Source organism: Sabethes cyaneus, chromosome 2, assembly GCF_943734655.1.
Source record: "Sabethes cyaneus chromosome 2, idSabCyanKW18_F2, whole genome shotgun sequence".
Taxonomy (NCBI): domain Eukaryota; kingdom Metazoa; phylum Arthropoda; class Insecta; order Diptera; family Culicidae; genus Sabethes; species Sabethes cyaneus.
The window spans coordinates 134,370,045-134,396,574 of NC_071354.1; the positions used below are offsets into that span (position 1 = coordinate 134,370,045).

A 26,530-nucleotide genomic window follows, 5' to 3' on the forward strand; every position below is an offset into this window, starting at 1 on the left:
AAAAAAAAGAAAAAAGCAAAGCATCGATTTTCATTGTTCGATGTTGTACTCGCTGCTCTCGTTAATGGCGCATTCCCTTGGTTTACTGCAGTTCGATATAGAGATGTCGATGGGGTGGTCTGTAGTCATCAGCAGCTAACTGGCACCTTTATCTCATTTGCTTTGCGTTAACGAGAGCTAACATCAGGCGGGCTCACGAGTTGTGGGCCCCACTGACAGCTGAAGATCTAACTTGCATGAAGAGTGGCGAATATATGATTTCTCGTTTACGCTAACGCTAACATGTTGGCATCGAAAACATGGCTGCCTACCAGCTACTTGGTCCTCCTACTGATTCTATTCTGACTATTCTACTCTGGCTGAAGTCGGGGAAGTCGGTAGAGTTAGAGTGACTATATACAGAGTGGCGACAAGTCATCCCAAATGTATGCAATGCGGTTTTTCCAAGGGTTTTCTTTCTCTTTCCTGCATACGCGTTGGATAGGTCGTCTGCTCGATTGGAATGACACTGACAGATAATTATCATTCCAATTTTGACATTGTCGCCACTCTGTATATAGTCACTCTAGGTAGAGTGAAAAACAATTCGCGTTGACGGCATTAAACGATCCGTTGCACACTCATAGAAATGCTCGTATGTACGTGTGGGTGAAAATCTGCCAAAATGTTTCGATCTCTTGCGCTCTTTAAGAAATTCTTATTCCGCTTCACCCCTACAGTCAACTTTTGGAGGTGGCAGCAGCTTACGTTCGTCAACGCGAATTTGGCAGCACGGAACATTTACAGATCACAGCACAGTCACAGATGTCAGATAGCAGAGAAGACAGAGGCTAAAGCAAAAGTTAGCTTTCGGTTCGCATTTCGTTGTTTGTAGTCCAATCGTTGAAGATTTGTAATTAATTACAGTTTTATAATGTTGGGCCTAGAAAACTTTCCAGAATATGAAGTCCCTGGAATTCGCCAGGTTCAATTTTACCCTTACGAATCCAATGGCGGGTAAGTATAAATTATATATATATATATTCACTGGCAGGTTAGGTATATGCCATGAATGACTTAGTAGTTTTGGATGTTACGGTGTTTTCTAATTCATATTAATTTTTAGGAGCGTTGTTGCGATAGCTGGAGAGGATTTTGCCGTAATTGGTGCCGACACCCGCTTGAGTTCAGGCTATTCAATTCATACTCGTACGCAGAACAAACTGTTTCGATTGTCGAATAAAACCGTACTCGCTTCAACGGGTTGTTGGTGCGATACTCTTGCTTTGACTAGTCTGGTCAAGGTAAGAATGCAGATGTACAAAGACCAGCATCAAAAAAATATGACTACTCCAGCGGTTGCCCAAATGTTATCAATCCTGATGTACAATAGAAGATTTTTCCCATACTACGTTTCTAACATTTTGGCTGGTTTAGATGATGAAGGCAAGGGTGTTATCTATAGCTATGATCCGATTGGTCATTGCGAAAAAAATACTTATCGTTCGGGTGGATCGGCTGGACCATTGTTGCAACCAGTGTTAGATAACCAGATAGGGCAAAAGAACATGGTCAATGTAGATCCAAAGCCGGTTCAACTGGATAAAGCCATTTCCATTATCAAGGACGCGTTTATTTCGGCTACGGAAAGAGATATTTACACAGGAGACTCTGTTGTCATCAATATTATTACTAAAAATGGCATAAAGGAGGAAATTGTGCAGCTCCGCAAGGATTAGTTTTGGCAAAATGTATGCTATTAATTTGTTTTTACGATCTATCGAATAGAAAAAAGCAAATTCTCAAACTCATTTTTTTACTTATATTCGAAACTATAAATAAAATACAGCTGATATCTCACTTCAATCCGATGTTGTTTCTATGGTTAATCTAGGAATAGGGATACCGCGTTGTCTTAGATGAGTTCAACTTTGGCCCCATTCTCATAGTTTCCTCGTCTCACTTGCAGCTCATAACGCCTTACAGCCCCAATGCGATTTTTACTGTTACTTAGGGGACTAAAACTCTCAAATGGTACTTAATTGTTTCCAATGAACAGTCATAGCTGTTCCAGTTAAAAACTATAGTAATCTACGTGCGACGCGTCGATTTATTTCTCGATCTGTGTATCGAAAGTAGTACGCTGATAAAGCGCACCACTGTTTTCAACAGCTTTATTGTATTGCGATGGATCGATTTGTCAAACGAAAGTGGATGCTGGATGGTATTTTCCATTCCGTCAGCTGCCTGGTATTCGCCAGTAAAAATTAATGTATGAAAAACTAAATCAATGCCCCATTGAAATCGAGAATCGTTAATTTTTACGATATTGCATCATCTTATGAAATAAATTGATAACATCATTTGTGAAATTATTTTTTTAATAATTACTTAAGTATGTCCTAAAACTTCGCACAGACTTTATCTTACTAACAAGATTGAGATTCCCAAAGGCCCGTCGTTGGACTAGGAGTACGACACTGGTTTCGACTGGGAATCAGTAATATCATTTCACTAGCATCGAAATTGTCCTGTATACTAATAGTTGGCTGCTAAAGTCTGCCGAACAAAAAATTAATCAAATTCTGAAAGCGGACTCAGCGTCAGAAGTTTAGATAGCGTTAATCGATTTGATGTCGATTCTTGTAATTGTTAGAAGTATCGCTATCGCTACAACCAATTCAGTAAGATTTTGTTGAAAGTGTCATCTTCGTCAATAATTACTAACTGAAAATACCGCATAACATAATTGAATGAATTTATTTTTCGGCAATATGCTCATGAGTTACCTATTTAACATGTATGTTCCTGCATGGTAACGTTTCACTTTCAGTATTTCTCTGTCAATGTATAGACATCATTTCATTCAAGATTTCAAGTCTAATTATTATGATCTGTATTGGTATCTAGTACTTTCTATAGCCATTCTTAATAAGCACTCGATAAAACCATACAATTATAAAAGGGAATTAGTATCGATTAGCTCATTGTGCACATACCACGTCCCCGTGAGCATGGGATTCAAAATTTATTGGGTATGTGTTTATATGTGTACTTGTGTTTATTATATTTCGCCTCCCGACATCGTTCACTTCTTACCGGGAGGCACCATCGGGGTGCCGATATCCTTACCCCGCAACTTTATACCAATCACGCGTTCGATTTTGCCAAGAATCATGTGGTTCGGAATACCGCGGCCAGCCTCATAGTCGTTGACAATTTGAGGCTTTTCACAAATTTTCTGAAAGAAAAAATCGAAGATCACATTGAATGATTCATTTTCGCACGAGATATTACTAACAAGCAAAATCAATAATTTTATTATAAATATATTCATTGACCATCTTACCCGTATGGTGAATGACCCTTTGGGTTAAAACCACTCAGAAAAAAAAAAAAAAAAACCATCTTACCCACACTAGCAGATGTCCATTCCACCCGATCATTATAAATTATTTTGTAAGCGTTCACAATTTTTAATATACAAATAAACTTATCGAATTTTTCAATGCAGACGTTACTTGAAAAGGTATTTGAACGAGGTATTTGATGTTACCCATAACATTTTACAATTGAACCGCTCAAAAAAATACTTCCAATTTTCAGTTTTTCTGCACGTTATCAAAATTTGAAAGTTCTAGATGATGACCGAAACGTTCAGACATCATGATATAGCAAGAAGGTTGGATGCCCATCAAAACATTTACGAATTTTAATGCTTAACTGGTAAAATCAACCACCTGTCCCTCTTACCCACAGTTCCACCAACATTTTAATAATATCACAAACCAAAGCAAAGCCTAGGTGCTACATTCCGTTATCGAAACTTGACCTTCTGTTTTTATACGACAGGCTTCTCAGCCAGCTGTTAGAGTACCGGACAATTTCAGGGCCAGTTGCCACGATCCTAAATTCTATTGACTCTAACAGCCTCTCCCAGCCGAGATACGAATATACGACGACTGGCCTCGAAGCCAACTGGGAGGCTTTAAATTATACAACATGGCCTAATTTGCTTCGGTAAGTTAAAAGATAGAATAGTTTTAAGTAATTTAACGTTAACCCTCTAGTGCGCACCCCGCCATTCGACAGATTAGGGTTCTTTCTCTTCAAATCCCACTATAAATACCTGATTGTTTCATTTTTTGCATTGTTATATACATATTCATACCTTCTCATTGTAGTCTAATCTATCTATTCAAATACATACTTTAGTTAATTTTGTTAATCTGAAACATTTCTCTGGAAGGGATTCAGTTAAATAGTTAACTATTATGTTCTTCAAAGTCTCTCTCTCTCTGCCTCATGGCAGCAAAAGTGAACTATGACTTTCGAAATTAAAATCAACCGATTAATTTGTTAAAGCATTAATACTTCTCTTACTAAACATAGTAAAAACATTACTTTACATTGCGATAGTTGTGTCACGTTGGAAGTTATGATGGCCATAAAAAAAAAACTCACCGTGGCAAGATCCTTTTGGCTTAACCCTTTCGACTGACGACCCTGCATAATCAATTTTGCTACGTCATGCGGAACCGTTTTATGCTTTAGTTCTTCATTTTCTCGATCCAACTTAGCGGTGTTTTTAGTTGCAACATGTTGTTTATTGGTACCGGCGTTGACTACGGATGACAAAAAAAATAGTGTATCACAAAATAAACTTTTAGTGCCAAGCAAATCACTAAAACAGATTCACGGACTGCATTCGTTTCAATTTATGGTGAAATTAATTACATAGTAAAAATCGACTCACGGGTTATTATATCAGGTCTATAGCATTAAAACATAAATATCTACTTACATTTCTGATTGGTTTCCACCGGAATACCTTGACGCCGAGCAAGGTTTACGGCCGTTTCAGTCTTTAACGTAGAAGCTTTCGGTGCCTTTTTACGCAACACGGTGACAGTATCCCAGTCACTTTCAGACATCTTGAAGAATGATTTTAACTCTGGATTTTTCTGATAAAGCGATAAGAAAACAAATATGCTTTAAACATTAGCTTTAATACATCTGCAGAAAAGTCGAAATAATCTGCAATAACACGTTTCACAAAATCCCGAAAAACATGCAGGACTGTTCTAGAAGCACCAGAAAAACTTACCTACCTTTTTTACACAACACAGAAAACAATCACGCCTGCTCGTTGCGAACTGCGAAGCAAAAAAATGAAAAAAATAGAAAAAACTGTATTTAGATATAAAAAAGTGGCATATAAAAGCTCTGCTACCCAATAGAAAATTTTGACAGATGCTGTTTTACGCATCTATCGACGAAATAGGATGCCCAAGAAATCAACCTATTAATCAACCGACTTCGTCGGATCGCGTTGGGTGGTTGTCTCCGTCACCCGACGCATTGGTATATTTAATCTGTTACCGTCGGGTAACGATTAAATCAGATGATGATCGGTTTACTCTGTACAGAATGATGTTTTGACAGCTAAGTCTGATTGATTTTTGAACAAGGCCAGTTTACTTCTAATTTACTTGTTCTTTATTTGAATAGCTAGGTAAGTATCCTTTACATAAAAAGACAGCTGCATTGAATTTGTAACTTATTATCGCTATTTTAGTTGGAATTTCGCACTGAAAATTATCGTGCGACTATTTTTTCCTATCGGATTGTGGAGCCACACAACGGAGATAGAGGTTAGGTCCAGTAACAAGCTGCTCTTGACTCGGTTTATATCTTCCTTAAAGGAACTCCGTCCGGATCTGCGTCGCCGTCAATGAGGCATGGAATCTAAAAGGTCCTGCGACAAGTTCATCTCCTTTGTTACGATGGGAACGGATTGGTTCTGCGGAGGAAATTGATCGATTGGCTTCATGAAGGATGAGCAGATTAGTGAAATTAAACTATAGGAGTCAATATAAGTGTTCGTGTATGTTCCGCAGAAGAGAGAAATTTCTTCAATGAACAGCTTTTTTCGATTAATTACCTTCTGATCGTTACAGGTTGTCATCGCGCCGACGTCGCTCGTGCTATTTCAAGCAGTCTTCTTCGTTCAACTCGGTCTTGGGCCGCTGGTCGCCAATTCTCAGAAGTCGAAAGTCGCTTTTAAACTGGACGAGCGATCCCGCACGGTGGGCATCTCTGTTCCTGAGGCAGGAGGAGTTGTTGAAGAGGGCCACTTTCAGGGCATTATTAGAAGCATTTTTATTAGAATTAGATTTGGTTCTATAGACTTCAATATAATGCTCAAATTGATCCACCTATTTTGTCTGTATTGATAAATTTTATGTCCCGAATAATCGACCTATTTCGTATGGTTCCGTAGGTTACAAAATTTCCTCCATCGATTAATCCACCTATTTCGTATGATTTACATATTTCGTCATCTGATTCCTCCACCGATTTGATCGGCTTTGGTAGGCAAGTTAACTACATACACCAATTAATCCACCTATGTCGTCGGTATATTGACAAATTTTATCTCCCGATTAATCAACCTATTTCGTTTGGTTCCATCAGACACCTTTATTTCATCACCCGACTAAACAGCCAATTTAGTCGGTTTTAGTCGATCGATTAAACATACCGATGAATCGGTAGATCGCCCTGTTAAACTCCCATAAGCGTCGTTGCAACAATCGGCCGATTCGTCGGGTCCAAAATCGGGCGATTCAGCCGACGCGAACCTACTAAATCGGGGGAAAAGTAGGGGGGATTTTTTATCGGGTAGTTAAGGGCTAAACAGAATGCTATACGTCAACGCGTCAGTCCAGCGTTATTCTGACAGTTTTCCTGTGACAGGTTTACTGTCAAATTGACGCTAACGAACTACCCCGTAACTAGAGTGACTATATACAGAGTGACGACAAGTCATCCCAAATGTATGCAATGCGGCTTTTCCAAGGTTTTTCTTTCTCTTTCCTGCATACACGTTGGATAGGTCGTCTGCTCGATTGGAATGACACTGACAGATAATTATCATTCCAATTTTGACATTGTCGCCACTCTGTATATAGTCACTCTACCCGTAACAAAGTGACAGTTATTAACAGTTTCCCATAACACCCGCCAGTGTCAAAAATGTCGCGACGGTCGTTTTTACGTGCCGGTCAACATTGACGCACCTTCAATTTCCAAAGAAAATGTTAATTTTTGTTACGTTAAATGTGAACGCAAAAAGCTGTCTGGACAACGATTTGAAAAGTGCGTATTGATTATTTCAGCATTGTTTTATATTTTCGGTAAGACTGTTTCAATTCTTGGTGGGTTGTTTGATTGATTTGTTTACAAGATAAAAAGCGGTATTTATTACAAGATTGTCACTCTTGTGTACGAGTTGTCTGCTCTAAGGTATTTAAATATTGCGTGTTTCATAGAAAGTTTTCCGCTGCGCAATTCAAAATGAAATCTCGCGTCACTTTTGATTTCGTCCAATGTAACAATTCCACCATATTGAGAAAAACGAGATCGAAGTTCTTCGAATTGAATTTTAAATTGTTTCAAAATGAAATAATTTTCAGTCATTCACTCAACGTGGTTGATGAATAATAACATTCAATATTTAACGGAGATTTTAAAAATCTAATTAAAACTAAGCAGTTTTGGTTTATTATGGAAAAAGTTACATTGGACTGTTTACCATCTCATGCTGTACTTTGGACGGTTTGATTTTTCCAGGCTATTGCACATAAATTAAGCGAAATCACCGTAAAATACGTGCGTTGCCGTGCTACGCTATTTTCGAGGTTATTTTTCAATATTAGACCGCTTGTTTCACTTAAAATGCATAAATAATGCGAAAAAAAACTTTCACTTGCTAAACGTCCAATGTACAGATTGGGTTTGTTTTGATTTTTTTTGCACTTTGGACATCAGATGAGAACGACCGAAGTAACAGTCAGTCATTCGTAATTCGAATGTGCACATTGGACATTTTGATAATGCTAATTTATTCACCTCAAAATAATTCTATTTGGGCAGGTGTTTTTGTATAACATAGAGTTTAAAAAGAGCAATAATTTGTTGTGATAAACCGGATTTGTTTACATTTGTTACATTGGACGAAATGAAAAGTGACGCGAGAAATGCTCTTTCATGATTGCTGGATCGATTTTGTCGTTAACAGAACAAGTTAAGCAAAATTCAAGAGTAAATCGAGTAAATCCAAGCAATAGAGATCATTGCAGTTGTACAAAAAGCACTCTGTTACATGACAGAACCAAATAGAGCCATGTTATTATGACAGAAGAACCACCTATGCTGCTATTGTCATTACCACGGAAACGTTTTGGTACTTGACATAATGTTGTCAGTTCGTAAAATACTCTATTGAAATAATAAACCAATTCAGATCTTATATGCACAAGGGATTTTTAGCCAAAACAAATGATAATAAACCCTTTCTTCGATATTTACGCCGCTTTCAAACATCTGTCGTGAACCATGAACCAGCAGTTTTAGGTACGTTTGATTAGTATGGGAGCTGTCACATTGTTACCGGGTTGCTAACGAATGCCAATGTGATATCAAGAGCAACATTTCAATAGGGCCCAAGTGCAAAATATAAAAAAACTGTTTTTTTGGTTATATTTAAAGCTTTTTTAAGTATCTATAATAATACCAAACATCATAGCGATTTGAAAACTTTATGAGTCTTAAAAAGCAAATTTGAAAAAGCCTTATGTGAAAACTGGCAACAAAGTTTTCATTTTGTGCTTTGGCCCTTCTGTATGAAAAAGCCTATACGCAGTTTGTGTTTTGTTTTGCATTCGGCCCTATTTTTGTTGTGGGATTTCTGCTGCTTGCTGCTGCTGCGAAGATGATCCCCGCCGTACAATTGCGCGAGAGGCTCGACGGACGACCGAAAAAAACAATACGATGCTACCTGCATAAATAACACGGTCATTCACAGACACGACATGTTTAGTATTTAAGCCTGCGCGGCAACAAAAATTTAAGTTACTTTTCGACTTACACGAAAAAAGCTATTTCGTTGTATATATATATATATATATATATATATATATATATATCACCTGTGGAGGAACCGGACAGAATTCGTTAGTTGCGCGCCCGAGACATTTACTATCGCTGAACTGCCAAGGCGTGATGCACTTGCACGCTGTGGTGAGTTAGAAATGCTAAATGAATGAACTGCTGCTGCTTCACACTACCAATAGCGACTGCCGCACTGCCGCACCTCACGGGTAACACGTTCCGCTTCACAAACCTGTTCAACGGTGGCAAATTTGCCGATGAAATTAAACCCCAACTTTTCTAGTAGAAATAATAAAGCTGATCGGTGTCCCAGTTACGAATTTTTAACCTTTTCTAGCCATTGCGCTTCAAAACAACGTGATAAAAAAAGGCCAAACGCGAAACGCTGTCTAAAAACCGGCCCAACACCAAACTCATATCACCACTGACAGTAAATAAAAGCCTCATGTCAAAGGCCCCATCAACAATTGATAATCAAATCAGCCTTATGAAAAAGTCGTATTACCGAATGATCTCCGAAAACGGCCAAACGCATATTTTTGCAAATTACAAAGTAAATCAATGTTTTTTCTGCTAGTTGTTGCATTACACATTAAACTATTATGTTTTTGCATCATAATGTGACATTCAATTCTAAGCAACACTGTTTATATCAAATAAGGAGTTAAAAAATGATGCTCAAGTTTCAACATCGATTTTCTCGAAACTGTCAGTTTTGACTTCGGCCTATTTGAAATGTTGCTCTTGATATATACAGGTGTGGCAAAGTTGGTTAAGTGGTGTTAGTGCAATGAAGAAATTTCATCATGGTGTGAGTGAAATCGTAAATCGACCAATCACGATGAAGCGTGACGTCAAACTCCAAAAACAAACCCCATTGTCCGACGCGGTTTGTTTTTGTAGTTTGACGTCGTTTTCTGATTTTTCGCTACTAATACCATCAAATGTCTTCATATGCCACACGAAATTCTTAACTTTTTAGTTAAAATTTGACAGTTCGATGGCTATTTCTCCTCGACTGGTTAAAATCCGTTCAGAATGCGAACCATTTCATATTTGACAGATTGATAGTTGTTTTACTCAATGAGAGCATATATAAGGTGAGGATGAAGATATGTTTTTATAACAGCGAATTTATTTATTCAGTCCAGGTTGGAACTGGATGAATTTTTGGTGTTCATTTGCTCCTATTTCATAGATAAAATTTATCTCATTTAATTTCGGGTTGAAGAAATAAATTTGTTATAAGTTACATCCATACATTGGTGAAAAAAATTCAAGGAAAAATCAGTGAAACACATCGAAGCTCTTTCCTCACCTGTGGCATATCTCATTGGCTCTCAGAACTTGGTTAGAACTAGAGTGACTATATACTATATATAGTATATACTATAGTTACTATATATATAGTTCGGCGGATAGAAAACCAGGCGAATTGGCATCCCTGATTTATGAAATTAAATTTGAAATTATGGTGAAATGTGCAGGTTTTTACGAGAAATAATCACTGGCGGGTGTTGAAAATGACTAGTTCTATGAAAATAAAGTGTGTTTTTTTAACATTACTCCTGCATTTTGGATTTTGAAAAGCTTTTGGCTCCGGTTTTGACGTTTATTTGGCTCCCGATTTTCTATCCGCCGAACTATATATATAGTAACTATAGTATATACTATATAGTCACTCTAGTTAAAACTAAAGCGGGGTACGCTGCTGAAAAGTAATGGGTAAAAAGATAGGACAAGAAATGCTCAAGAAATCGATTTCGTTTACGATTTCTTAAGCAGTACGCACTTCATAAGAAATATTATTTCACGTTCAGATGGCGCAGTTTTACATGCAGGTGAATTAAAACGTCACTTTTCCGTACGGAATAATATCCGGCGCAATTATTACCACAAGAAAAAATGACAGGTGGTTGCTTGCATTGGAGTTGTCAAAATTTCTTCGGTAAATAGCAAGATTTTTTCTTGAGCTGTTTTCTTTTCAGCAGCGTACCCCGCTTTAAACAGAGCCTTCTCTAGAATCGAATGAAAGTGCGTTGCGTTTTCGCAACGCTAGGAGGAAATGGGCCTAACCATTTTCACAGTTTCAAGTATTTCGTATCAATTGCCTGCCTGGCATTGGCTATGTGATGCTAAAATCATGGCTAAAATCAAACTAAAACTAACAAAATTTAACAATTTACACATCCGACTCGGTTGTCAGCTTGAGCCCATGAAGCTGTCAGCTTGAGCCCGCTCTATGTTGGCTACGTTTTTTTTGTACAGGTTGGTATTGGAAGTGTCATTCCCGTGATGCAACCATCACTGACGTTCCGTTACGATGCGTTGCCGTTGATGTTTGTTGACGACCAGTGTGATTCCAGCTCTATAGACCAAATCATCATACCGTCAATTGACAGATACTGGCGCCCTTGTTTACATTTTGGAAAACTTTCTTTTCCGCTTAGAGCGAATGTAGTGTGTTTTTTAACATTTTACAAGCATAATGGCTTTTAAATTTAGTCCTAATGCTGTTTAAACTCGGTTTAAACAACAAACTTGCCGTTTAAACAGCTGAAACTTTTTTGGACTCTGCAGTCTGTTTGTAAACAAGGGCGCCGGTATCTGCCAGATGACGTCACCTTGATTTGGTTGATCAATGGTTGGTCGCTATCAATGAGATTTAAAAAGGTGTGGAAGAAGAAGACATTTGATGGTATTAGCACAGACAAACAGACATAACACTCGTTTTCCATTCTTCGCACCGATTAAACCATCATTTCAAATTTGGGCTTAGTTGGAAATGTCTCCGTTTTGGTCAAAGTGGCGCTGTTTAACGAAAGAAGGGGATGTCCCCCATAAAAATACTTGCTAGTTCGAGGAATACTCATGTTGCTCTTTGATATTTGGGAATGTCGATCATAGATGGCACTAGTATTCAGGCAAAATGTATGATACGATAATTTTTGTTGATTTTTCTCCCAAGTGTTATGTCTGTTACAATAGAGCTTTCTGACAGCTCAGGCACCCGCACTAGCGAACAAGAAATACGCGTGATTATCCAGCTTTTTACGCGCTATAATGGCGGACGCTATAAATTGTGTTCGTAATATTGCGCTCTTCACACTCAATTGGACTGCACAGTTATTAAGTGCAACCTTCAAAACTGTGATGAAAAGTGTGCTACTGATAATATCGCTAGTAATCTTATATCGATAATACCATCAAACTTTATCGTCCTAGAAGAATATCGAAAATTGGAGGGTTTAAAGTGAAATCTTCTTCTTGATTTGTTATTATTTTAACATTTTTGTTCTATTTCTTACGTATTTTGGCTTATATTGCCATATTATCGTTATTAATTATTAACGATAACAAAACTTTATCAATAATCGTTATAGATTTTGACCGACATTTCCCATCATTACAACTCTCCCATCTGAGCTGACATTTGATTTAGCAGTGGCGCCAGTACCAGTTGTAGGGAAAGCAAATAGTATTTAATTTTTCATTTATTTCATATATGCTGCATATTTATTTAAGTTATGAATTATGCGTGGAATTATGTATTTAGAAACTATTTTTATATTATTCTTTGCGTCGATAACAACTCTACGTAAGCATTAGAATTTAAATAGAAATCAACCAAGATTCATGGTTTTTTCCCACGAAATTTTGGCAACTTTTCTCACCTACAAAATGTGTGACTGGACAAGTGTGTTCAAAATCAAACTTTCAATGCAAAGAGCAATATGTGAACAATCTTTTTGACAACTCTGCATACTTCAAAACTGGGCACTCTTCTCCTGTACGGCAGTGTTGCTCTTTCTTTCGTTTACGCAAAAGAAGGAAGGCAATAGTTTTGTTTACATTTCGCACAGTTTTGCTTTCCTTCTTTGACGTAAACGAAAGAAAGAGCACGGTAGTTTTGCAAGAGAAGAGTGCCAGATATGATGTATGCAGAGTTGTCAAAAAGATTGATCGCATATTACGAACACAATTTATAGCGGCCACCATTATCCAGCTTTTTACGAGCCATAATGTCGGACATGTTCGTAATATTTGAACAACATTTTTGACATTTCCCTAATACATCGCATGTTTTCTTTCCGCGTGTTCACGGTAAAACTAAAGGAATGTACAGAAAGAAAACGTGCGATGTATTAGGGAAATGTCAAAATTGCTGTTCAAATACAGTGGACCCCCGTTCGTTTGAACGATTCCTCATGCAAACTAACGGGGTTAGTTTTTAATTTGAACAACTGGTAACCCTAAATATGCTGGAACTTGTGTGAACTGGCTGCCCTACTCTTTGTTATTGTTTTGGTGGTTTGATTCAGTTGGCAGTTGCAAGCAGCGAATATTCATTCTCTGATCGGCCCAGTAAACCATTTGGTTTATATATCTCGATTGCAACTGAGATATACAAAATCATATCTGAACGAAAAAGTTATATTTCACGCCATATAAGAGCATATATGTACCAAAGTGGAGGCGATATACGTGCGAAAATTTTGACAACTATTTGTAATTCTATTTTGCGCAGTTTTTATAACACGCGACTAAATACTCCTGAATATATGACATAGATATAATCAAATATTGCAATTGTCTATCCTGCTTTATAATTCACAGTCATGAATTGTATATGAAGACACGCACGACTGCAAAACAACTTATTGTTCACTTCGATTTGACATACTCTAATCATTAGACAACTCCAATATGAAATTGACATGAAAACGATTTAATGTGAACTTTCTATTACGATTTTGTGTTATCTGGGGGATTTCTACCATAATCGTTGGGAAAACGCAATGTGAAACAGATTAAACACGCTACACTCTTAAATGATTCTACCTGTAAATAGGTCGGATTTAGTTAAAGCCAGGTTGAAACTACTCAAAATGCCCTTAAAGTGTACAAACTCAAACTTTGGGTAAAAATTTCAACCAATTTTGGCTACTTGCTACCGATAATTGAATTATTCTCTATGACAAATAACGCAATTTTAAGTTCCTACTACCAACTTTTTGGTTGAAAAACTACTCAAAATCTGTGTTTGTACACTTTAAGGGCATTTTGAGTAGTTTCAACCTAACTTTAACTAAATCCGACCTATTTACAGGTAGAATCATTTAAGAGTGTAGATCAGCACAAACAAATCGTGTTTATGTGCATTGTCTGCATAAGCAAATGATGTCATATTGAGTATGACGTTTGAACCATTTTTAATTTGCACGTCGTGCAAACCAACGGGGTTCAAATTAAAAAGTGTTCAGATTAAAAACGGTCAAACGAACGGGGGTCCACGGTATTACGAACACGTCCGCCATTATGGCTCGTAAAAAGCTGGATAGCGCGTAAAAAGCTGGATAGCGCGTAAAAAGCTGGATACAATATCCAGCTTTTTACGAGCCATAATGGCGGACGTGTTCGTAATATTTGAACAGCATTTTTGACATTTCCCCAATAAGGCTGTTTACGACGACAGTTTATGGTTTATATTCGAGCAGTGCAGTTTGTTGTTGTTTACATTGTCATGAAGAAGAAGAAGGAAACACTTCTGGTACCCGCTCACACTTACACGGAGTCGCGTAAGCAATTTTCAGAGAATTTGTGACATCAAAACCAAATATATTTCTGTCTCTCTTTTACTAGTATACATGTTGTCGTTACCAGTAAGTGTCAAGATCATAAACAAACAAAAAACATATGGTATTAAACGTCACGTAAAATACTCTATACATCGCACGTTTTCTTTCCGCGCGTTCACCACAGAGAACAGACATTTATGCTCATATAAAATATCATGCAAATGGTGTGTAAACTTTTTAATAAGACACTAGCGACATCTCACTTCAAGTGCACCAGTTGTCCAATATCCTCGTTGCCAAATTTATTATATTATCTTGTTATATTCTGCATATTCGAAATACTGGCTACTCTGATATAAGTTACTGTAGCAACGGCTGTAACTTTGTTTATGTTATTTATTGAACCTGGCTGAAAATCGAGAATAGAAACCAAACGACATCTCAAGATTTTATTTTATTTGATAATTACCGGAAATAGGTGTCGTGTTTAGAGTTTTTCAATAATTGAACGCAACATTCGTACCGCCTGACACCATTGCGGCGGCACCTGCAGCAGCCTTCTCAACTTTGATCACCTTCCAGAAAACCTTACCGCTATGCAGACTTTCGTATTGACGAACGGGTGCGGGAAGCCGTACAGAAGAACTTTGAACCAAAATGCAAAAAAGTTGGTTTATTTACGCAAATTACGGAATAACTATAACTCAAGCACTGCTATTTTTGATAAATGTTGTTTACTTTTATTGTTGGTTCGATAGACTGTATAAACAACACGCTAGTGCTATAGCGACGCCTTGGTGAAAACATGAATACTTTAATATGCATTGACAGGCATTGAAAATCAAAATCAATCCTCTTAGTGATGTGAGCGCCAAGTAGCGGGAGCATTACCACTTACTTTCAAAATGGCCGCTGAGCTTTTACACACGTTGCGAGATTAAGATGAATGTCTGTTCTCTGTGCGTTCACGGTAAAACTAGAGTGGCTATATACAGAGTGGCGACAAGTCATCCCAAATGTATGCAATGCAGCGGGGTGCTATCCGTATCTTAACGAACGGTGTTTGACAGTCCACTTAACGAAGGGCGCTATTTCAAAAAATGCAAGAAATAGCGCCCGTCTGACAGGTAGATTTGCTGCCAACCTTTGTCGAGATGTGCTGAGATGTTGGCAACAAAAACATGGCACCCATCGCAAGCCCCTGATGCAATGCGGTTTTTCCAAGGTTTTTATTTCTCTTTCCTGCATACGCATTGGATAGGTCGCCTGTTCGATTGGAATGACACTGACAGATAATTATCATTCCAATTTTGACATTGTCGCCACTCTATATATAGTCACTCTAGGTAAAACTAAAGGAATGTAGGGAAAGAAAACGTGCGATGTATTGAGGAAATGTCAAAAATGCTGTTCAAATATTACGAACCCGTCCGCCATTATGGCTCGTAAAAAGCTGGATAAGATAGAATTCTCCAGCTTTTCACGAGCCATAATGGCGGATATGTTCGTATACGTTATTATAATAATTGAACAGCATTTTTGACATTTCCCTAATATATCGCACGTTTTCTTTCTGCTCGTTCACGGCAAAACTAAAGGAATGTACGGAAAGAAAACGTGCGATGTATCAGGGAAATGTCAAAAATGTTGTTCAAATATTACGAACACGACCGCCATTATGGCTCGTAAAAAGCTGGATACATTTGGGATGACATGTCGCCACTCTGTATCCAGTTTTTTACGAGCCATAATGGCGGACATGTTCGTAGTATTTGAACAGCATTTTTGACATTTCTATAATACATCGCACGTTTTCTTTCCGTACATTCCTTTAGTTTTACCATGAACGCGCGGAAAGAAAACGTGCGATGTATTAGGAAAATGTCAAAAATGCTGATCAAATATTACGAACACGTCCGCCATTATGGCTCGTAAAAAGCTGGATATCGAGCTGCAACAAGTGACAGCGTGAGGTTGTCCGCAGGCTCAAAATTTGACAGCGGGCCCAAATCAGACTGCCGGCAGTTGAGTGAAACGCAGTGCTGACATGCTATCTCTTTTTCGCACACACAAGATGTTGGCGGCGAAAACATCTAGATAGAATTAACAAAAGGGCGAATGTCGCAAATGTAAACAAAACGAGTGAGAGTTACTTTTTGCTGGACCAGCGTAGGAAAATCAACCCTCACTCGGTTTGTTTACGCTTGCGACATTCGCCCTTTTGTTAATTCTATCTTCACATGGTTACCTGCCGAGCCTGCCGATGGGGCGCGTAAAATGCTCTTTTGAAAGCCAAAAATGGCAACACTGACTTCAATTAGTGTTGCACAGCCTGAATTATGCGAGGAAAATTTCGATGTTTTCGAGCTCCAAGTTATCTAGATAAATAAACATCTTGTAAATGGATTGCGTTCCGATTCCGATGAGATAGTAACATAGCAAAGAAAAAGAAGAAACAAAGTTTTTTCTTTCCCGATAGTTGCCTCTTCGAGTCTGAAAAGCGATAGCCGATTGAGAGGACGTCTACCTAGCTCTGTAATTGATTTGCTGTTGCTTCGCGATTTAATTGGACTCCGCGACCATATTTCTTTTCATTCTTCTAAATATGTAGTGATTTACAGTAAGTTTTTCGTGTGAGGAAAGACAAATGGCGCATTGAGTGAAAATTTCGAGTGTGGGATTAACGTATGGGCAATGATGTAAAGTGATTTTCCGACCTTAAACTCGATTTTCAAGAATATGGAGTAAGGTTTCAAGCTGCGATTCGCGTTCATTGAGCCAGCTGAGTTGTAAGAAAATATGAAAAAAATAAAATTTTAAGCTCTAAATACTTTTGTGAGGAAGCAAAAGTCTGATTTTTCCAGCTTAGGTTCCCGAAACCAAAAAAAGTTTAGTTCCAGACAAGAGGTTTCTCATGAAGGGGAGACGAAAAGTGGCTTTTGATATTGCGGTGTATGAAGCTGCAGGAATATAAAGAAAAGAATTTGCGCTAGTGTGTGTATGTGTCAGTGTGTGTGCTTCGCTCAATAAGCGGCAGAGCACAAAAAAATAATTGAAGGAAGTGAAAATTGTGCTCCAAAATGTGTATCGAAATCGTCACTTATAAAATCATAATCCGTTGAAAATGTCTGTTTTTAACATCTTTAGCTTTTAAAGGATAAGAAAGTAGCTGCAATCGGAGCCTGGAATGGTGATAAAGTTTACTTCCGGTGTTTTTATTGCTGTTTAGTTGTGCTTTTGAACGAATAGAATTGTGCATTTCAAAATATTTGAAACGTATCAGAAGATGGGAGCTCAGCAGGTAAAAGAACGTTCTTCTGGGTGTGGTGCAGCAACGGGAGCAGGACAGCTTGGTTCCGCATCCACTCTGGGAGCCGGAAGCTCAATTCGATCCAGTCGAAATAAACCACGAGTACCCAAAGACTCGCGCATTCTTGGGTCAAATATTTTTACAGAGCATAATGGTAAGTTTTATTTTACTTAATCATAATATATAAAACAATCTAAGCTAAATGACGTTTTGCACTTAGCAGCTCACTTTTAGCGTGCAACCGGGAGACGCAACTTGATATGTGTAATATATGTGCCGAATTTCCTGGAATTGAATTTGAATTGTTTACATTATAAAATTATAAAACATTATTATAAAAATTAACGAATCCAAAAAATTTAACAGCTGCATTTATGCTCAAAATGATAATTGCGTTTACAAAAGTGGATCCACTGCGTTCTTTCTATTATTTTTCTTTTTCTTTTTATCTTTCTGTTTTCGTAAACATCATTATTTGGCATTCCGAGATCATAAGTCTTCTTCCAGCATTAGGATCCTTCCATGTCATAACTAAATTAATTTCGCTGCACCAGCTTTAAACGGTTGACTATTTGCTCCATCCTTATCACATGATAAATGAAATTAAATAAATATGTATAAAAATAGAATGATCTCACCAGCAGTCCTTTGATTCAGTTATAGTTGTGCCATTTGAGTTTCCATCAGTCCCACATCTAATATCCATGTGCATTATTAAAAAATTAACGGTCAAAGTTTCCACTGTATACAGTAGGTGTTTGACGAGCAGGGACGAAACAAATAATTAAAATAATATATGTTAGGGCTTACCTGTCCACAGAGCCGAGTGGATAAGCCGTCTGCCCAAAATCACAATTTTGAGATCAGGCAACCGGGAACCACGCACCTCCTAGCTTACTATAGCTACTCAATCTTAAGGATACAGAACGCATTTGACAACGAGGAGGCGCTAGGATGCATGCTCCCTGAAGTAATACCGATAAGGTGGTGCCAGGGGGGATTGAGGCTGAAGACTCGAGTAGGGTATTAGTGAGTCAGGTCCTCACGCCCCTTTAGGGCGGTCGGGATACCAAACCCCACTCCCTGAGTTGTCTTCTCAGATGTCTGATAGTACCGTATCTTCTCAGCTGTAGCTGCTCAGCAGATTTCCCTACTCGTAGAAAAAAAGACGCTAGGTACGAATTTGGGATAACAAGACCTATGTTAGACATATCTTCATTGACTTCCCTATTTCATACCCAATGGCCATTAAAAATTAAATTAACAAAAAATTAAAAATTCGCTTTTTATTTGATGATATAGAAAACATGTAAAGCATCTCTCTCTCTCATAAAAAGGACTCCAGTGTAGGTATATAATAATCAGTTGTAATTGCGATAAAGGTTTGAAGTTCTTCCTATAATCGAACAGGGTTGCAAATTTTTAACTGAATTATCTTACTTATTAGTCGTGTCCGCCAGAACAAAAAATCGAAAAGGTTTCCACTGCTGACGGTTACCCGCCATGGCTTTCACCTGTCGCCAGGACAGATTCCGCCAACAAACTCGGTCCATGGATGTCCGTCTCCAGTCGAATGTTCCATATTTCAGACCACTTGGTCTTACCATCGAGCACGCTGCGCACCTCTGCATCTGGTACCAATCGGATTCATGGCGTACACCATTTTGTGGGATTGTTGTCCGGCATTCTCATAATCGCCATTTTCAACCGATCATTCGAAAGGGGAGAATTTCCTGCGAGCTGGAAGCTGTCATACATGTTTCCCGTGTATAAAAGTGGTGATCGTCGTGACGTCAGGAATTACCGTGGGATTACTAGCCTTTCCGCCGCTTCGAAACAGTTCGAGATCATCGTCAGCGACCGAATTCTACAAGCCACGAAGTCTTATATCTCCTCTGACCAACATGGTTTCATTCACGGCAGATCCGTAACTACAAACTTGTTAGATTCGTTACCACTTGTTCGACGGTTATGGAAGGCAGAGCGCAAGTAGATGTCATCTACACGGATCTGAAAGCGGCTTTCGACAAAATTGACCACAAAGTGTTACTGCGTAAATTGTTGCGAATGAGAGCCTCGAGCAGATTGGAGTCGTGGCTTTCATCCTATCTGACTGAAAGAACGCTTCATGTCAAACACAATCTAAGCATCTCTTTACCGTTTGTTAATAAATCTGGAGTTCCGCAAGGGAGCAATTTAGGACCACTTTTGTTCGTGATTTGCTTCAACAATGTTGCATTCTCGTTTGGTTATAGATGCAAACTTATTTACGCCGCCGATTTGAAAATCTACGTAGTGGTGCGCTCTATCGAGAACTGCCTTCATATGCAAATGTTGCTAAACGTGTTCATCAATTGGTGTCAGCTGAACAAACTTGTTATCAGTAGCACAAAATGCAACGTTATGACCTTTCATCGTTCTACAGATGGACACCGAACGTCGTAACGTGGAACTCAAAGATCGAGCGAGTTCAAAAAATATTCATACGGCTCGCTCTCAAGAATCTTCCATGGCGTTATCCCGGGAACCTTCCAGTGTATCCAAATAGATGTCAACTGCTTAGTCTCGAAACGCTCGCTCGGAGACGAAAAATCCTGCAAGACACTTTCGTTGTTAAACTGCTCGCTGGCGACATCGATTGCCCACATCTTTTATCCCTACTTGATTTCCGGGCATCAGGAAGAACCTTGCGACAGCAATCATTAATGCAGCCAGGATTCTATCGAACTCGTTATGGTTACGATTTGAGATTGCTTGATTCTTTTCGGTGAAATGATACTATGTTTGTTTTATGCGTGACGCGTTTCAGCCTACTGCATTCATTCGGCCATCTTCGGACGCCTGCGGAAGTGTAGAGTTTTATTTTATTTTAATTTTAATATTTCACAATTACATAATGATTTTTACAAAAAATGACGAGCTTATTGTCAATATAAAGTGAACAATTATGATACAATTTACAATAACACACAAATCTAAATTAACACGAATCTTGCACTTACAAAACAGGCACGTCTAGTTACTTTAAGCGTTCAATGTCTATTCCGTGGTATCCTCAGTTCTCTGTTGTGTTGATCCCCCGCGGGTTGGGTTGTTTTGCGTTTGTATGCGACGGAGTTTTGGTATTAACCCGTCGTATGCTGTGTTGAAATTTCCACACTCACGCTGCAGGTTGACCGTTCTATCTTCACCAAGCACTTTAATGTGAAATACCTCTGCTGTGAGTCTGGTCTCCTGGTCGTCGATTCTTGCAACTATTCGGGTGTCGTCAAATTTGAAGAGGTGGCCATCATGGATAGTGTGTTGTGCTAGTCCAGTTCTAGCATCCTTCTTCTTAGTGTCGTTCTTGTGTTCCGCTACCCTCACCTCCAACTTCCTCCCTGTCTGCCCGATGTATACTTTGCCTTTCCCAATTTGCGAACCGAGTGAAAAGATTAAATATTTTATAATTACATCATACACTATTCATTGAGACAAATTGTCAGATGGATTATAAATAAATAAACAAATAAACAAACATGTCCCGTCCATTGTACGCTTCCAACTTTAGCAACTTTCTGGCTTCGCCAAAAAGCTGCGCCAGCTCGTGGTTCATCCTTCTCTTCCATACACCGTTCTCACCTACACCGCCAAAGATGATTCTAAGCACACGACGTTCAAAAACGACCAATGCTTTCAAGTTCCCGTCGATCATTCTTCACGTTTCGTGCCCGTATAGGACTCCTCAAGGTGTGTCCGATCCATTTACCCCTATGTTCTCGGTTTTTTGTTACTGTCGGTCGTTGATGGCATCGACGATGCAATTTCTCGTTCGATATCCAGTTGTCAGGCCACCAAGCACATCGCAGATCAATGAAAACCTGTAGTTTTTGCGTTGTTTAATGCGGAATGTTGTGATAAGGTCTACACATTAACTACACCTACAATAAGGTCTACGCATAAACTCATGGAAAAATTGAGGTTTGTTTTTGAGTGGATTAGTAGAATGAAAGAAAAGTCGAAACTTTTTTCAAAATTAAATTCCACCTGTCTGCAAGTCATAGGCAAAATGTGTATTTTTTTTTGTTTGATTATAGTCACTTTAACAGCTTAGGTCATTCTTGATTTCTGCGGGGGGGTTGGGATTTGAACCCGGGTCCTCGGCGTGAGAGGTGTGAATGCTAACCTCTGCGCCGGGACCCCCACAAAAAAGTGTAATTGTCGAAATAACATTAATAGTAAAATTTAATTGTAAAATTAAATTATCTTTTATTTAATCGTGAAAAATGATTCTTCGCAAAAATTTTACCATACGGTATCAGAGTGCAATATACATATATGTATTTATGTTATCAGTATTTCAGGTCATTGCATATAGTTAAAAAAAGCGTTATTCAATCTTGCTTCAAACTTTATTTGCTCTAATATATACGTCATACGCGCTTTACAGGAAAAATTTCTAAAAAATCCTGTAATTCGTCATTTGCAATAAATAGGGGAGACCAGGTAGCCTTGACCCCTTGGGACACTTGATCCATTCATTGTTTCTCAGTAAATACAATGTTTTTTTATGCAGAAAAAAATAAAATTGTACATTTCATTCAACTAACAAAATTGCAAAACAAAAATGCAAGAAAAATATAATATAATAAGATTTGCAACAGAATAATTCTGTATACTTCTTTTTTCAGTAAAGTCCAACTTTTTGGCTACAGAGAACTGTCTTGAAATTTTTGAATTGCTTTTCAAACAAAAAATTAGCTAAACAAGTTTATTCATTGATGCTGTATACATTTGACGATAAAATTTGTATATATTTTACAAAATTAATTTTCAGTAAAACTTACTACGACAGATACAGTTGATTCACATAATTTCAGTGACACTTGATCCTTTTGTTAGAAAATGAAGAGCTTGGAGGCCGTTATGTCGTTAATAATAAAATGAACAATTCTTCATATCGTAAACATTTGTTATGTAACAATCACGAATAGTCCGGAGATCCGATCAGAACGACCGCAAAAATGTTCAATTCGAATGTAATGACAATTAAGCGATATGTGAGAAAACGACAAAATGCTTCTGAAAAGATCATTTACCAACCGGACTACGGAGGAGCAACTCGTGGATTTTCCAAGGAAGAAGAAAGACTGCTCGGATTCATCTGAACAAAACAACTCATCTTCTTTGAAGAATTCTATTAATTAGTTACCAAAATCAATGATTCCGAACAATACAAATATCAAAACACCTGTAGATATAAAACCATTTCCGAAGGCATCACCTCGTAAAAATATGCGAAGAGTAAGAAAACGAGGAGATGCACCAACGTTCAATTTCGTTGGCTGGAGGCTGCTCTGATTATTAACCATGAAAAATATAAAGCTCCAAAAATTAAAACCCAACGAAAAAGTTCTCGTCGCAAATTATAAAAGATGTCCAAAGCTATACTTTTACAGATCGATGCACTTAACGATTTCTAAATGCTTTTTATACTTTTGAATTAAACTGTTGTACACTAAATAATGACACTACATGAACTAGGCGTATTTTACTAAAACTTCCAAATGAAAGTTAAGCTTTAAAAATATATATTTGCAAATGGATCGATTGTCTCCAGCATATTTTGAATATGTACAATTTTCTGTACTTTCCAAAATATCCCATATCTTTTGTTTAGCGCAACGTATCACTAACTGACAAATTGTAGGTAGTAAGCTATATTGTAAACCGCCGAAAAATTGAAACCTAGGTTTTTTTCTCTAGTGGACTATTGAGAAATATACATAAAACAAAATTAGACACGAATGCCACAACAATGGTAAAGTGTCTTAAATAAAATATAATAATAATAATAAAACAAAATGGGGATCAAGTCTCCCTTGTTTCCCCTACAATTTCATTTTTAGTTTTGTAGAAATTTAATTCGACCTACATCAAATATTTTACTCCATCAAAATGTGCCTATTATGAAAAAATTAAATCTATTTTCTATGTGTGTTGATGTTGAAGCTGATAATGAGGTCTCGATCAAGTTTATACGTGCTTTAGCAGATGCAAACAGCAAAATATTGAAACGGCTACTCGGCACAGCAGGAGATATTGTCTTATTTCTGCAGTTTCCATTCATGACCCACACATGTAACCATAAGCATTGGAAATCGGCAACGTATTCCGATGTTGCGAAAAGTTTACGTTGTCACATCTGTGCTTCGATTCTTAATTGAATTGTTACTAAGACGGGCTACAGTAGCAAACAACGAACATAACTGCATCAACAGAGTCACCAACACATTCGAAACATTCTCACGTACAAGGTACAACATTTCTGTTCGGGGTATCGAGTATATATAGCCAGAGAGAACGATTATCGATTCGTAAAAATGCTTCACGGTGCATTCCGAACTATTGTAAAGCGTCAAGAGCAGAAATACGAAGGAATATCTAGGGTCCCCCTTTTCACACGCAGAAGAACAATACTGTGAAACTTTTATTTCCATGACGTTGCTTTTGACTGGGTAATAGGAATTCTAAAAATAATTAACAGCCTAACTGGCATATTGCTTACCATGTACTAGAAACGAGAATCTTTAAGACACGTTCAGGTGAAATTTAAATTAACATTTTTTTTTATAAAATTCTAACGGTTACTGTAAATCATATATCAGTTTTGAAAATATAGGTTATCAATACTACGTATGATACATGTACACAATACCTATTTATAATATTATTGTCGACTCCAAAATCAGCTCCTGTTTTGTGAGTAAAAGATTAAGTTTGAAGTAGCATACAGAAGTTATTTTAACAAAAAACAGTAGATTACTTACATTCTTGAGAAAATAATTATAACATATTAAAGTTGTATATCGGCAAAATATTTGTTTAGCGTAAGGAAAAATATGCGGTTGTGTTCAATTGTCAATTGAATGTTGTGTGCCATGTATTCGAAAACAAATAGAAAGTAGGACTGGTGTACTAGTCAGAAATAAACTAATACACTATCAGTTTAGTACTTTTTTATCTGTGGTAACAAAAATTGTTTAAATTCACCTGCGTTACAAACAAAATGTTTTACCTCCAGTGATTATATGCATATTATTTTAAAAATAGAAAGGCTTTTTAAGCGAATAACATAATTATATTTATATACTACCAGCTGACTCGACAAACTTCGTATTGCCACAAATTAAACTGTGTTGTACATAAATCGTGAATCTCGGATGACCATTGTCACAATCTCGAGTTTTGCCAGTTTCTGGGGAGTTCATGGGTGTTTTAATATACAAATTTTCCTCACACTAAAGTAGAAAACAACTCCCCCCATTGCTTAGCCTGATAAAATAAAGCGGATAGCATTTAAATATTCGCCATCATTACAAACCATTTCGCCGAATACCATTTTGCGGAACTCGGTTGACCATAACGCGGAATATAGAGTTTCGCAGAATACCATTTCGCGAAAAACCTTACGCGGGATGTACCATTTTACGGAAGATCTTTTCGTAGAAAGTACCATTTTGCAGGGGTGACCCAACTGAAGGAAAGTAATAGAGGTCAGTAAATCTAGGAAAATAAATAAACCTAGATAGAGGTGATCTCTACGGGGGGCTGCACCTCTGCAATGACCGGCGCTTCCGACGGCAGGGCGCCGGCAACACTCGCGACCTGTGTGTGTTACTATTGATAGTTTTTGGTGGTCTTGTTATTGACTAATGTTTTATGAAAGAGTCTAAAATTTCTCGAGTTCGATTAGTTTTTGAGTTACGCAAAAATTTCTGTTTTATTTGTATGAGAGTCCTTATCCCCCTACCACAGGGGTGAGGGGTCTCAAACCATCATAAAAATAATTCCTGCCTCCAAAACCCTCCACATTTGGTTCCATTTGCTACATTAGTTCTCCAGTTATGAGGATATTTGTATTTCATTTGTATAGGAGCCCCCCCCCACTATTGAAGAGGGAGAGGATATAATTCCGCTCCTAAAGAGGGGAGGGGTCTCAATTCACCGCAAAAAAAAAATTGCCTATAAAAACACCCGCATGCTAAATTTGGTTCCATTTGCTTGATTAGTTCTGGAGTTATGAGGAAACTTGTACACTCACGTCGCGAAGGATACGTCCCGCGTAAATCAAAACCGCGTAAATTCCGAAAATCGCGTAAAAAATCCGCGTAAATTCCGAAATTCGCGTAAAAATCGTCGCATAAAAAAACTGCGTAAAAAAACCGCGTAAAAAGCGACTTGTATTTGTACAATTTGTATTAGTGTATTTCATTTGTGTAGTAGCCCCCCCCCCCTCCTAAAAAGGTAAGGGGTCCTAATTCATCACAGAGAAAATGCATGCCTCCTAAAACACCCACATGCCAAATTTGGTTCCATTTGATTAATTAGCTCTCGAGTTATGAGGAAATTTGTATTTCATTTGTATAGGAGCCCCCCCTCCTAAAGTGGAGAGGGGTCCTAATTCACCATAGAAAAAATTCTTGCCTCCAAAAACCTTCACATGCCAAATTTGGTTCCATTTGCTTGATTAGTTCTCGAGTTATGAGAAATTTTGTGTTTCATTTGTATGGAAGCCCCCCCTCTTAGTGGGGGAGGGGTCTCTAACCATCATAAAAACCTTCCCTGGCCCCAAAAAACCTGCTGATGCTGATTTTCACGCCGATCAGTTCAGTAGTTTTCGATTCTATAAGGAACATACCGGCAGACAGAAATCCTTTTTTATAGG

General features: G+C 37.9%; 3 protein-coding genes across 10 annotated transcripts in view; 2 read left to right on the forward strand and 1 right to left on the reverse strand.

Annotated features, from left to right (window-relative positions):
* The first annotated feature begins 808 nt into the window (after positions 1–808).
* LOC128738302 (proteasome subunit beta type-1) lies at positions 809–1,829 on the forward strand. The gene is made up of 2 exons (XM_053833338.1): positions 809–996; positions 1,106–1,829. Exons 1-2 carry the CDS (start codon positions 914–916, stop codon positions 1,716–1,718), a joined length of 696 nt encoding a protein of 231 aa, XP_053689313.1. The 5' UTR covers positions 809–913; the 3' UTR covers positions 1,719–1,829.
* Positions 1,797–5,200, reverse strand: LOC128738305 (endothelial differentiation-related factor 1 homolog). 2 transcript variants are annotated; one of them, XM_053833342.1, is made up of 4 exons: positions 5,087–5,170; positions 4,784–4,943; positions 4,444–4,604; positions 1,797–3,220 (listed from the first exon to the last, which is right to left on the reverse strand). In XM_053833342.1, the coding sequence occupies exons 2-4, from the start codon at positions 4,911–4,913 to the stop codon at positions 3,068–3,070; spliced, it is 444 nt and encodes a 147-aa protein (XP_053689317.1). In that variant the 5' UTR covers positions 4,914–4,943; positions 5,087–5,170; the 3' UTR covers positions 1,797–3,067. The 2 variants fall into 2 exon arrangements, with proteins under 2 accessions (XP_053689317.1, XP_053689318.1); XM_053833343.1 differs by having other exon boundaries at positions 1,798–3,220; positions 5,091–5,200.
* Positions 5,201–17,034: 11,834 nt separating this feature from the next.
* LOC128738294 (tyrosine-protein kinase Abl) overlaps positions 17,035–26,530 on the forward strand; it is a 47,698-nt gene continuing 38,202 nt past the window's right edge. For 3 of the 7 annotated variants that reach the window (XM_053833324.1, XM_053833323.1, XM_053833327.1), the window contains exon 1: positions 17,042–17,977. In XM_053833324.1, the coding sequence (XP_053689299.1) occupies positions 17,800–17,977 (178 nt within the window). In that variant the 5' untranslated portion in view covers positions 17,042–17,799. Of the gene's footprint in view, positions 17,978–26,530 lie in introns of all 7 variants that reach the window. The other 4 variants (XM_053833320.1, XM_053833319.1, XM_053833322.1 and 1 more) reach the window with 4 other exon arrangements.

Bases quoted from the DNA above. Each gene is read 5' to 3' on its own strand.
- LOC128738302 (XM_053833338.1), top strand. From the start codon at position 914: ATGTTGGGCCTAGAAAACTTTCCAGAATATGAAGTCCCTGGAATTCGC. The intron at 997-1,105 runs GTAAGTATAAAT...ATTAATTTTTAG, and splicing joins CCTTACGAATCCAATGGCGG to GAGCGTTGTTGCGATAGCTG.
- LOC128738305 (XM_053833342.1), bottom strand. From the start codon at position 4,913: ATGTCTGAAAGTGACTGGGATACTGTCACCGTGTTGCGTAAAAAGGCA. The intron at 4,605-4,783 runs GTAAGTAGATAT...TGTCATCCGTAG, and splicing joins GGTGGAAACCAATCAGAAAT to TCAACGCCGGTACCAATAAA. The intron at 3,221-4,443 runs GTGAGTTTTTTT...TTTTTCTTTCAG, and splicing joins GCCAAAAGGATCTTGCCACG to AAAATTTGTGAAAAGCCTCA.